This window comes from Scyliorhinus torazame, chromosome 13 (genome assembly GCF_047496885.1).
Source record: "Scyliorhinus torazame isolate Kashiwa2021f chromosome 13, sScyTor2.1, whole genome shotgun sequence".
NCBI classification, from domain to species: Eukaryota; Metazoa; Chordata; class Chondrichthyes; order Carcharhiniformes; family Scyliorhinidae; genus Scyliorhinus; species Scyliorhinus torazame.
Genome location: NC_092719.1, coordinates 197,676,132 through 197,689,591, shown reverse-complemented (window position 1 = coordinate 197,689,591; position 13,460 = coordinate 197,676,132). Strand labels below are relative to the sequence as shown.

The 13,460-nt window shown below is 43.6% G+C and overlaps 1 protein-coding gene across 7 annotated transcripts in view; it reads left to right on the top strand.

The window, feature by feature from the left end:
* Positions 1-77: 77 nt before the first annotated feature.
* The window catches only part of brpf1 (bromodomain and PHD finger containing, 1), a 95,301-nt gene continuing 81,918 nt past the window's right edge, over positions 78-13,460 (top strand). For 2 of the 7 annotated variants that reach the window (XR_011934206.1, XM_072472807.1), the window contains exons 1-2: positions 78-636; positions 5,962-7,509. Coding sequence is in view for 6 of the 7 variants with exons in the window: in XM_072472807.1 (XP_072328908.1) it covers positions 5,972-7,509 (1,538 nt within the window). In the remaining variant the exon portion in view is untranslated. Of the gene's footprint in view, positions 637-2,243; positions 2,334-4,729; positions 4,889-5,961; positions 7,510-13,460 lie in introns of all 7 variants that reach the window. The other 5 variants (XM_072472803.1, XM_072472804.1, XM_072472805.1 and 2 more) reach the window with 5 other exon arrangements.

Here is a 13,460-nt window from a genome sequence, read left to right as displayed (position 1 = left end):
CCGCGCGGGCCGCCCTCGCGCTCGCCCGCCGCAGATTCGCCTCTTTCATTCATCCGGGCGGCCGGAAAATACAAACGTTCGCGAGCGTCCGGAATAATTCCAGTCCCGCCGCGCCTGCCTCCGCTCGGGGTGACCCCTCCTGCGCCCCCCGTGTTTTATCGCGGGCGGCGGCGGGGGGGGAGATCGGCCGGCCGTGTCGAATGTGCGGCGGTGGGAATGGGGAGGCAGTTGCTGGTGTAGGAGGCGCCTTTGTTCCATCTTGTGAGTGGAACCCTGGGTTCACATTCAAACTGAGGGGGAAAGAGCCGCTGGGCAACAGTGAGGAGGGGGGGAGAGGAGAGGCCGGGGCTGTGCCTTGGGGAGAGAAGTTCTGCACCGTGTGGGTGGCTCAGTGCGAAGCCCTCTGCTGAGCCCTGGCTTAACCCTGTGTGTGTGAGTGAGTGGGAGAGAGTGAGTGGAGGTGGGGGGGGTTTGCCCCCGGCAGAGATGCTGGTTGTTATGGAGCTCACAGCCCGGGCTCCTTCACTGACTGCCCGCTGGTGATGGGCCTGGTGTGGAGCAGCGCTCAGCAAAGCCCCATCACCCATCTGACATCACCACAGGAGCACAACAGAAATGATCCACCCTCTCAACTCGGTAATGTGCCTGTTTTTTCTCTCTCGCTCTCCAATTGCTCTGTGCTTAATCAGTTCAACTCCTCCCTCGTCAGTTAGAAAGGTTTGCCGGGATGAAACTTTGAAGAACGACAGCATTGATTTTGGCGCATTTTACTCTTTTCATTCACAGGACTGATGTTAAGGTTGCTGAAAAGGATCAAAGTGTCTGAGACTGGTTGCTGCGATTAGCAGGGGTATCTGTCATTACTGGAAATTCAGATCATTTACTTATTTTGCTATTGAATGTTTGCATGCTGATTTTTTTTTTGGCAGCCCAGATGACTGCTATCACCATTGACTGGCTATGCTCATGTGCTGTGCCATAGGAATTGTGATAAACTAAGAGCAATATCACTGATAGAGTTAAATGTTAATTTAGCACGTTTGTGAAGGGCTTATGCATAAACAATGGAAATGTAGTCGGTTGCTGGTTGACATGGGTTTGTAAGAACGCTATCTTTAACTCCAATGAATCCTGTTCTCTGCTGTGTGTATGTAAGGACAATTATATCTGAAATACTATAGCAAATGTGGTCACTTGTGTTTTGCTTGCAGAGTGACGTATCAATATCACCTTTTGGTTATTTGTTCTGTATATGGAATTCTGGCAGGGATTTGAAACGTCTCTGGTTACTGTGCTGTCCGTTCAACATTTGGTGATCACTGTGCCATATACACAACATGGTTGTTCATGAAGGCTCCACCGTCTCAACCATGCCCCTCGCCTGAGGTGTGGTGATCCTCAGATTAAATGACCACCAGTCAGCTCTCCCCCTCAAAAGGGAAAGCAGCCTATTGTCATCTAGGACTATAGCGACTTTACCTTTACCTTACACAACACTGGACTTGGAAAAAGTTTGCAGTGTTGCAGAATTTTTCCAGGACGTGCCCAGGTACGTCAGCTCTGTGCACGGCATTGAGAATGACATGCCTGAGCCATCACAGTACTGCATGCAATGTGGATATGTGCTCACTGCACTTTGTGTGCAGGATTAGTTATCACAAATTGCATCCATCGCTACCCATTTTCTCAAAGAAGCATGCTTGTGTGCAGATTTTAAAATTCCACTTGGCTGTAGAAACAAGCAATTTCAATTTTCAAGTCTTTTATTGATTACTGGCTGATCCCCTTGTGAGTGGATAGTAGTTGATCTGTCTTGTGTATAAGAGACGGATGGTTTGAAAATGCATACTAACATCAGAGGCTGGGCTTTCTCGAAATGTGCATCTGCTGTTTAAAGTCATTGCTCTGGGGCAGCCTCCAGTTTGACTGGAGCTTTTTGTAAATGTTCAGCTGCTGAGTCAACCTGTCTCAGATCATGGCTGAGATGCTTCATGTTAAGAAATTGTTTCCATAGTAACACCTTTGGCTCAATTGGAACATGAGTGTTTGAGTTTTCTGATAGCTAGAAAATTGGCAGAAAATTCCTGGCTTGTTATATTCTTGTGTACGTTGTTCAAGACTATTCAGTGTGATATGTTTTGTGCAAAGTAAAATGTCTGAAATATAATGTAAAATATGACAGAAAGAGCCCTCCTATTTAAAAAAGGTGGACCACTGATTGTTCCTATGGTTTGTTTGAAAAGCAAGAGCTTTAGATACCTGTGCCATGGCCAAAATCTGGTTCGATAATTGAAAGCAGTGGTTTCTGGCTTGACGTATTTCAACCAACATGTGTAAGTCATTGTTCCATGCTATGAAATGAAAAAGTCTTATTTTTGAAAGGTCACTTGCTATGTTGCTCTGATAAATCTTTGCTTAGCATGTTCGAAAGTATAGTCCAGTGCCCTCTTGGCCAGCCTCCTACATTGGGCCTTTGTAAACTTGAGCTCATCCAAAACTGCTACCTGTGTCCGAACTCTCAACATCCTGTTCAACCATCACCCCTGTGCTCCTTGATCAAAGTTGGTTTCCTTGTCGGCAACATCTTATTCTTAAAAGACTTGTCCTTGTCTTCAAGCCTATCCGTGACATCCCTCCTGCAGCCCAATAATCCTTCAAGTTCTAACTCCCTACCCACTCAGGGCTACTGCGCACCCCCATTTTATTTGCTCCACCATTGGTGGTCGTGCCTTCAACCGCTGAAGCCCAAAGCTTTGCAATTCCATCTCTGGCTCACTCTCCTTTAAGGCATCCATTAAAACCTATGTCTTTGATCAAGCTTTTGGTTAACCATCCTGATATTTCTTCGTGGCCTGGTGTTAAATCTTATTTGATAACACTCCTACAAAGTGCCTTGTGACATTTTACAAAGTTATGGGTACTGTGTATATATATATGCAAGTAGTTTTTGCTGTGACACAGTTAGATGTCCAGGCTGCCATTCCATGCTTCACTATTTCAAACAACATTTTAATTAATATGTTGATTTATTTTATTTTTATATTCAGTTCCTCACTTTCTTTTCTTGCATTTGTCCTTTCCTTCAGTATTTTTCAATCCCTGAATAGATGTTGATCATTCCTCTGCCCTACTGTGGAGGTGAAAATAAAGTGCAAAAAAAAAATTTCTGCATGCAATTCTTATGCAGCAAGCTGATGATGGCCTGTTTTGGAAGAGCTAAGTTGAGCCCAACTACCCTTCTTCGAGGAGAGTTAGAAGAAAAATTGTGGAATGGATAAAGATTCACTGCAGTTGTGCATATTTTAATGGACAACCAGTGAAATCGGAGAACCAATTTGCACTTCGTATTCAGGTGTCACTAGGTGGGGCCTGAGTATAGAACGGGAGGAATAAATGTATTTTAGGGGGTAAAATTAAAAATCAAAGGTAAAAATGCCAAAACATTTCCCTAATTTTGCAAGTTTTTGAGTTGAGCTATATTAGGCAAATCCTTGCAAATTCCCCCTTTTTTGTCTGGTAGATCAAACTCTCGCTGAGGAATGATATATTCAGTGATAGAGATGATTGTTTCATTTCATGGCAGCAACATTATATTCTGAAATGTTAGCAGCAAGCTTTCGTTGCTAAGTCCTGTAAGCAGTCAGAACTAAAGACAGGATCAATAATCAGAAGAGTACAAGACAAAATGTGAAATGTTGATATGGGCTTATTGCTGTCTGGATTCATTTAATTATCCTATTAGTGCAACTTTCTGGTGCAGTTATCTTTCAGGTGTCTTATACTTTGATCCTTTAGTGTTTTATGGTATGAATCAAACATACAGATTCAGGCACAGTAACAGATTGTGTGCTGAATGAAACTTTGCACAGTTAGGCACACGAATGCATGCTAAATTAAACATATTTATGAAGACCCAGGAGTGTACTACTATCACTAAATGAAGACAGATCGCGACACTGAAAGAGCTTAGGCTCATTCAAACACAGCAAGTGTCACTGCCACCTGACACTGGCTGAGGATTTGTTTGATCGGACAGAGCGATGTGTTTGCATCACACTATGCTGAGTGAACCCCAGCTCATTGGAGAACACCGTGATGTATTTTCATGGAGCAGTAATGAATGGTTCATGCCAATTTTGTTTATGTTCTTTCCATTGAGTAAGATACAATTCTGTGGTCAGCCCTGTGGCATACTGAAAATCGTTTATTAAACTGGTTAAATATTTCAAATACAATACTTTGTTTTATTTGTTTTTTTCCTCTTGTACCCACTCAGCATGGGCAATGAATAACCACATCTGCGGATTGCACTCTTGGTGGCTACATGATACATAGAACATACAGTGCAGAAGGAGGCCATTCGGCCCATCGAGTCTGCACCAACCCACTTAACCCTCACTTCTACCCTATCCCCGTAACCCAATAACCCCTCCTAACCTTTTTGGTTACTCAGGGCAATTTATCATGGACAATCCCCCTAGCCTGCACGTCTTTGGACTGTGGGAGGAAACCGGAGCACCCGGAGGAAACCCACGCACACACGGGGATAACGTGCAGACTCCGCACAGACAGTGACCCAGCGGGGAAACAAACCTGGGACCCTGGCGCTGTGAAGCCACAGTGCTAGCTACTTGTGCTCCCGTGCTCAACTCAACTCCTGATATTTCCCGTTACATTTTATAGGAGACATACAAGACCTATGCTAAAGGGTTGATTATTTCTTACACAGCTAATAAAAGACATAAGATGAAGGAGAACCAGCGCTGACTGGAAGTCTAGCTGGCTAAAGCAGAGGAGAGATATAAGAGGGCTCTTAACAGGAAGGAGGTTAACACAGCAAGGATGGCTCTTAGTTCCTTATTCACTCATCAGGATGAGAGAAGCCAAGGTATGCATGGCAAAAGCTGAATGAATTTGGGAATAAGCCTATAATTTGGCCTGCTTAACTAAGGCGGCAGATTCTAGGTCTATCCCCTCTCTTGTGTATCGTTCGGAGAGAGGGAGGCTTATGAAAACAGGAGATTAATGGGGCTTTTAAGAATTTTTCTGCGGAACTACAGGTCAGATCAGTCTTGTAATGCGATGGCAGGTATGGGTCGTTTTTTTCTCTTCCCTTGGGCTTTTGGAAGCTTCAGAGAGCCAACATCTGGTTCTCAATCCTCCTATCTCCAAAGATGAGGAGCTTCAGCCGGGCAAGGTCCCGGGACCGGATGGTTTTAGATTTGGATTTTGTTTATTGTCACGTGTACCAAGGTACAGTGAAAAATATTTTCTGCGAGCAGCTCAACAGGTCATTAAGTACATGAAAAGAAAAGGAAATAAAAGAAAATACAAAGTAGGGCAACACAAGGTACACAATGTAACTATATAACACCGGCATTGGGTGAAGCATACAGGGGGTGGGTACCAACATGTGGCTGAGGCAGAGTACTGCTAATGTTTACCTCAGTGCTTTGTCTAATGACCGCTCAACTTGCCATCTAAACAGACTTGCTTCGTACTAGCATCCGTAGCTGGCATTTGACCTGTTCCCCAAATCTAATCGTGCAATGCATCCTTGATTTTATTTCCCCATCAACCCAACTCAAATAAAACTGGATTGATTAGCTCCCAAATACTTCTTTCTCAGAGGTGTGATTAGTATTAACTGAGCTCAGCTTAGAAAGTTGCATCAAAGATGTCCAGAAAGGGTTATTGCCTCATGAATTTCTATCCATATCGGAGGTCTTTCCCCAGTGGCCCGACTCCGTGTCTTGGTCAGATCCCTCCTCTCTACTGATGCTGTCAGACCTGTTGAGATTGTCCAGTATTTTCTGATTTTGTTTGTATCTTGTACTCTGCGATGCATTTGGAGCTCTGGTGAACTATGCTGTCTGACGGTGTTTAAAGTGTGCATCCACCGAAGATCTCCTGTCGATGTATAATACTGTAACACTGATTGCTTTTTGTTTCTGTTTTCAGGAATAGCAGGATGGGTCTGGACTTTGATGTGAAAACATTTTGTCACAACCTGCGTGCAACCAAGCCTCCCTATGAATGCCCAGTGGAAAGCTGTCGGAAAATTTACAAAAGTTACAGTGGCATTGAGTACCACTTGTACCACTATGATCATGATAACCCCGCTCAGCAGACCCCCGTGCGGAAACCTAAAAAGAAGGGGCGTAACTCGCGGACAGGCACACAGCAGTCTCCGAACCCTTCGGAGATTTCACAGTCGCCGAGCCGGGAGTTGCTGACGTACGCTCAGGCGCAGCGCTTGGTTGAGGTGGACATTGAAGGGCGGCTGCACAGGATTAGCATTTTTGATAATCTGGAGGTGCTGTCAGAGGATGACACAACAGCGGAGGATATTGTTGAGTGCAACAGCAACAAGGAGAACGCCGAGATGCCAACGGCAACGCCGAAGGCCAACAAGCACAAAAACAAGGACAAACGGAAGGACTCCATCCATAACAGTACTGCTTCTGCCACCAAACTACCAGAGGTAATCTATCGTGAAATTGACCACAGTGCATCAGATGCTCCACCCCGCCCATTGTCATATTACCGCTACATTGAGAAGTCAGTCGAGGAACTGGATGAGGAGGTTGAATATGACATGGATGAGGAGGACTATGTGTGGCTTGACATCATGAATGAGAAAAGGAAAATTGAAGGTGTGAATTTTATACCACAGGAGGTGTTTGAGTACCTCATGGATCGGTTGGAGAAGGAATCGTACTTTGAAAGCCACAACAAGGGAGACCCAAACACGTTGATTGATGAGGATGCCGTTTGCTGTATCTGTAATGATGGTGAATGCCAAAATAGCAATGTCATTCTTTTCTGTGACATGTGTAACTTGGCTGTTCACCAGGAATGCTATGGGGTCCCCTATATCCCCGAGGGACAATGGCTGTGTCGCAGGTGTCTGCAGTCTCCATCGCGAGCTGTAGACTGTGCGTTATGCCCCAACAAGGGTGGTGCATTTAAACAGACGGACGATGGGCGATGGGCACATGTGGTCTGTGCACTGTGGATCCCAGAAGTCTGCTTTGCAAACACTGTTTTTCTAGAGCCAATTGACAGTATTGAGCACATCCCACCAGCCCGCTGGAAGTTGACTTGTTATATTTGTAAGCAGCGAGGGTCAGGGGCATGTATTCAGTGCCACAAAGCCAACTGTTACACAGCATTCCATGTAACCTGTGCGCAGCAGGCAGGACTGTACATGAAGATGGAGCCTGTGCGGGAAACTAGTGCGAACGGCACCTCATTCAGCGTACGGAAGACTGCATACTGTGACATTCACACACCACCAGGGTCAGTTCGCAAGCCCCCTGCCCTCTCTCACAGCGAAGGCGAGGAGGAAGAGGATGATGAAGGAGAGGACGGGAAGGGGCCCAGTTCGGAGAAAGTGAAAAAAGCCAAAGCTAAGTCGAGGCTAAAAATGAAGAAAGCACGGAAGATCCTGGCAGAAAAACGGGCTGCAGCACCTGTGGTTTCAGTCCCCTGTATTCCACCTCACAGGTAAGTCTATGTTGGAGAGTGTGTACTTTGCTTGTTGTGGATGCATGTCAGACTGGGCATAGGAGTTGAGCTATGATAGGTAATTAATGGCTATGACACAACAATACAAAGCTGTCACTGGGTATTAGACTTCGAGGGGCTAACTTGTGTATGCTGGTAAGAGAGGGGTGGTTTGAAAATATTCCAACATCCACATAGGGGCGGGAACAGAATGGACTTTCTCAAAGCATGCACACTATTTAAAATCATCAGGCATTTGCTTAGCTAGCAGTTGTTAATGATACAGATTTTATAATATTTAATTAAAGTTCCATTTTACCTGCATTGCAATGAATAATCGTATTTAAAGACAGTTAGTTTTTGGAGTGAGCGCTGTATGAAACAATTGTTCATTGCAAGGGATATTAGCTGTGGATGGAAGATGGTGAAATAGGTGCATGTGAAACAGTGACTGCATTGGCGAAGAGACTTTAAGGAGTCACTTACTCTGTAGCATCAAAGAGATGAAGAAGCAAACACCAGCTGAAGGAAATTTACCCCATGAGACCTGGATTAATTATTGTATCTATGTTAGTGTTAATTTACTCCCTCAATGGCTCAATAAATCCTAGCTAAGCTCTCCAGAAGATATTAGCAGCAGACAGGATGATATTCCAAAATACCCAAACTATTGAGAATATTCCAAATTAAAATAGTAAAACAGCAATTTAGGGATTTTAGAGATCCATCATGAAAAGAAAGTACATGGTTGCACCATGTGCACCATAATGCAGTTATTAAATATTGGGATACATAGAACATCAGTGTGTAGAACAAAGCCGTTGCCCCTCCAGGCTATGTTCACACACATCCTAGTCGTTGTTACAGAACAGCAGGAAGCAGGTTGCCTGCTCGTTTGCTGTTTAGTCAGAGATCAGATGGGTTAGATCATTGTGGAGGAAAAGAACTCTATATTCGCTATTCGTTTGGGCATGTTTTAGAACTTGCCATGGATATGGCTGTTTGTGTGAGATAAATGCAGTAACCAACAGAAACAGGAATGGGTTCACACTTTTATCTGACCCATTTCACCCACAGCAATAGTTGCCTGCTTTTAAATGTATTGGTGTGGATTTCACTGTGGTCATGACTGTGAAATTGCTAGCCTTTGTTGTCGTTACTCCACCAAAACTGACCGCAACCTCTGGAGTCCGTACATTCACGGGATAACATGGAAATCCAGACGTTGCTGTCAGTGAGTCCACCCTCTTCAATAACATGCACTGTAGAGGTTCACACAGACCGCTATCTCCATTGTAATCATGAATGGACAAAAACCTGCACTTCTTTTCCTGGAAGTCTCATTGTCAAACACCTGGAGAAAGTTACACCTTGTTGAATGAAGTGTAACTGGGTTTGTAACAGTGTTGCAACTTCATAATTAATGCTAAACACAATCGCTGGCCCTAAAAAGCTAACATGGACAGGAGTTCTCCGCTGCGAGTCTGCCCTGCTTCCGCTGCGAGTCTGCCCTGCTACTGCTGCTCACGAGGACGGAGAATCTGGCACACAGCCAAATCTCCCATTCATCGGAGAATCCCGCTGCAGTGAATGGACAGAGAATCCCACCCGTTATATTTGTGGAATGTTGAATTTCTCCATAATAATAAATTCCACATTTTTGTTTAAAAAAACCTTGTTTTTGGATGCTTCTAACCAGGTCCAATCATAATTATTTAGTTTGCTAACTGAAAATTTAAGTTGAAAGTAGCGATTCAGTGGTTTTAACAGCCAGCTTTGCTGTCTGAGGATACGTCAGTGCTTACCCTGCTTGCTAACATCACTGCTGTTGCACAGCAAGGCATCCACTTGACTTGGCGGGAGCGGAAGAGAGGAAAACTATGTCACAGAGACTGCTGGATCTTTGTGGGCTACTTACTTCGTGGTCACAGCGAATGCTGTTATTTCATTGCTGAATCAAAATTTGGGCCATTGTTTCACTGTAATGAATCATGATGTTCAAGCAAATCAGTGCTTGAGTGGAGAAACGATTCTCACCCGCAGGAACCCCTTTTGTCTTGAACGGCGTGAACACACTGGGCAAACTGGCCTCCAGTGAGTCTGCAATTATGACTCCATTGAAATACTGACTGGTGGTGCCATGTGTTTCCAGAAGTGGGGTGACTCTCTGATGTCCTGTCCATTAAGTCATTACTCACTCTCCAATAATTTATACGCAGGTTATTTAAATGTGGGTTACAATGGGCCATCCTGACCAGGAGCTCAGGAGTATGAAGGATGCTGAGAGTTAGTTAATGGACATGTCACAGACATCAGTGAAGCAATCCTCTTTCAATAGTAGTCTCAATGGCTAAGGCAGCTTCCATGAGGTTTTCCTCACAGATTGAAGAAATTTAAAAGCTGTATTGCAGAGCATACTTTATAATGTTCCACCATGATATTGGACTGAAGGCAGGGAACGCAAGAGAGCTAATCTTTGGCTAAATGCTCTATTTCTATTTGCATGTTCATGGTTGTCGATGCTGATTTACTACTCCTAGGACTGGGTGCTTTGTGCTCACTTCAAGGAAAGCCACACCCTTTTCAGTTACTCACTTGTCCGTGCTGCCTGCAACCACAAAGCTGCACCTTGCTGAATTATAGCCTGAAACGTTACTCTGTTTCACCGACCGCAGGTTCCAGTTCTTCCCCATTCTTTTGGATTGGTACAGTTTATTGGATTTGTAATTAAGGCCTTACTTAACACTCTAACTTTTCCTGGTAGGATAATAGAAGTAATAAAATGGAACTATTCAGGAGACGGCTGAATACTGTGATGGGAGACCGTAGGTTTCTATGGAAAATTGTCCTGGATAGGCTCAATGGGCCTGCTGATCTTTCCTTTTGATTTACATTCTTTGTATGTCTCTCCATGTCACTACACTAATGATGCCAAAAGGATTTACAATTTTAAATTTCTCCTTAACATGCTGTATCACGGGCAGCACAGTGGTTAGCACAGCTGCCTCACGGCGCCAAGGTCCCAGGTTCGATCCCGGCTCTGGGTCACTGTCCATGTGGAGTTTGCACATTCTCCCCGTGTCTGCGTGGGATTCGCCCCCACAACCCAAAGATGTGCAGGGTAGGTGGATTGGCCATGCTAAATTGCCCCTTAATTGGAAAAAATGAATTAGGTACTCTAAATAAAATAAAAACATGCTGTATCACTCTGTGTTGGTGAGATTTAAAATGATGCAGTCAGTTTATCATTGTGTCTGTAGCTTTGGTGAATATCAGGTAATTTGAAGACAGAATTATGTTGAAGAAACAGTTATTTATGTGCAGTTTTTTCTCCCCTTTATTCTTTCTATCCTGAAGATAGTTATTTGTGTTGGAACTTTCACGCTTCTACAGTGAGATTGATTTAAAGCATATAGCCTTTTGTGGTCTAAAAATGCATTGTAGGGAAAGTTGCAGTTGTAGGTTAAAGCCAGTAAAGTGATTGGATGGGAGCCAAAGTGCCCATGTTTTTTGACATTTGATGTAGTAGTGGAAGGAAAGGAAGTGGCAATGTGACACACTAAGTAGGGAAATATATTGTGCAAATGTGAATGGGCCAAAACACAAAAGTAAACTTTTAAACTAGAGGGTGCAGATCTATGATTCAAACATTATGCTATTGGATAGCTGCTGTGCGTTGATACTTTGTGATATTAGTGAAAGTACTGTGCTAGCTTGTGCATCTGTACATTAAGGTAGTGTGGACTAGACAGAACTGCAAGTGAGAGATGGCACTTGCGAAACTCAAGTTTGTGGTTATATTGATCAAAAATGTGTGTCCTATCTTATATTGCCTTCAATAACTGCATTTCTAACTTCCGCAAGGATTGGAAAACATTTTAAACAAAAAGTGAAATGGATAGGAGGGTTCAAACCCTGCGGTTTAAGATTTAGGGCATGGTTGCCCATGCATGGATTGATTACCACTGAATAGTCTGGTGAACCGAGTGCCTGTCTTTGTGATCAGTGTTGCAGATGTGGTTCATAGTTTTTATTACAACAAACCAGATATTCAAAAAGTTTTTTTTAAAAAGAGGAGACCAAACACAGTGGGGAAAAAACATCTAAAATGAGAAACTAAGCTTGAAAATGAAAGCTATGAGTTCATACAAATAATCAAGTGCATTGAATGCACTGCTCACCAAACATCCAAACTGTAGATCATTGGGAGCGATCCATCGTCCACTAACCAGTTTTGATTGTTCATGTGAAACCTGATTATCGAGAAGATTAAAAAAATCTGTGGTGTAGTATGTGCCATTGTGCATGAACGGACTGCGAGAGGTGTGGCTGATTTTCTTGTTTTTATACAAAATGCACTTTGGGAGGTGGAACAAAAGGGAAGTCTGGTACAGATGTATTGGTTAAAAAGACTGCAAGTATTTTTTAATACATTACTTACAAATATTTTTGAGATGTGGACTATAAAGGCATAGATGGGTTTTATTGTATTATAGGGGCTGGTTTAGCACAGTGGGCTAAATAGCTGGCTTGCAATGCAGAAAGAGCATCCAATGTAGGGTGCCCGTTCCAAGAGCCGGTGCAGACTCGATGGGCCGAATGGCCTTCTGCACTGTAAATTCTATGATAATCTACCCTTTTTGTTAGCTCTTCAAAACACTCCAGCAAATTAGATCAACACAATTTTCCCTCAAGAAACCCTTGCTAGCTTTCTTTAATGAAAATGAAATGAAAAATGAATGAAATGAAAATCGCTTATTGTCACAAGTAGGCTTCAAATGAAGTTACTGTGAAAAGCCCCTACTCGCCACATTCCGGCACCTGTTCGGGGAGGCTGGTACGGGAATTGAACCGTGCTGCTGGCCTGCCTTGGTCTGCTTTCAAAGCCAGCGATTTAGCCCTGTGCTAAACAACACCTGTTGTAATGAACCCAGATTTGTCCATGTGACTATTAAGTTTGTCCCAAATTATCGTTTCTAGAAGTTTCCCTATCACCTAAGTTAAACTGACTGGTCTACAGTTTCTGAGCTTACCTCTACACCCTAAATTCTACGATTCTATGAATGCCAACAGCGCAGGTTCAATTCCCGTACCAGCCTCCCCGAACAGGCGCCGGAGTGTGGCGACTAAGGACTTTTCCCAGTAACTTCATTGAAGCCTACTTGTGACAATAAGCGATTATTATTATTATTGTCTCTCTGCAGTTGCCCTGAGAAGGTAGTGGTTGGCTTTCTCCTTGAACCATGCAGTCCTTGAGCTGATGGTGTTTCTGTTATGGTGTTACTTTTGTCAGTAAAACATGGGTAATTTTAAGCAATTGGTAAACATTAGAAATAAGGTGTAATTTAGGTGTGTTTAATTTACTGTTTCTGTGCTGGAAGGGTAAAACCTATCGTTAGATTCATGCTGGACAAAGGTGTTTGTATGTGTAGAAGTTGGTTAAGTTTTCAACTGTGTTTCTGTTGTGTGAAGGGGCTATGGTGCAAAGAATAAATAGGCCAGCAAAGGATGGGGCATTGCTTAGCAACTGGAGGCTTTTGTAAGGTAAAAAGCTTTTATGTTTTAGTTTTAGTTGGATATATTGCTGTTGGAAACAGGACATCGGGGAGTGAACATCTCTCAACTCTGCCAGATGAAACGCTGATCAGGATGGGGGGAAAAGAGGCAGGCTTCCTAGATGATCAGTTATTGTCTACCTAGCCAAGGAATTAGGACAGAGAAAGTGTTTAAGACAACTGAAGTTAAGTGGACAGAGACTAAAATTGTGCCGTAAGTGTCCAGGGATGTGCAGGTTAGATTACGAGGATGGAACAGGGTAGTGAAAATAGGTAGGGTGCTATTTCGGAGGATCTGTGCAGACTCGATGGGCCAAATGGCCTCCTTCTGCACTGTAGCGATTCCATGATTTTCTCTTAGTATTGGTACCTGTGAGGGCTGGCTGTGGTGTTATT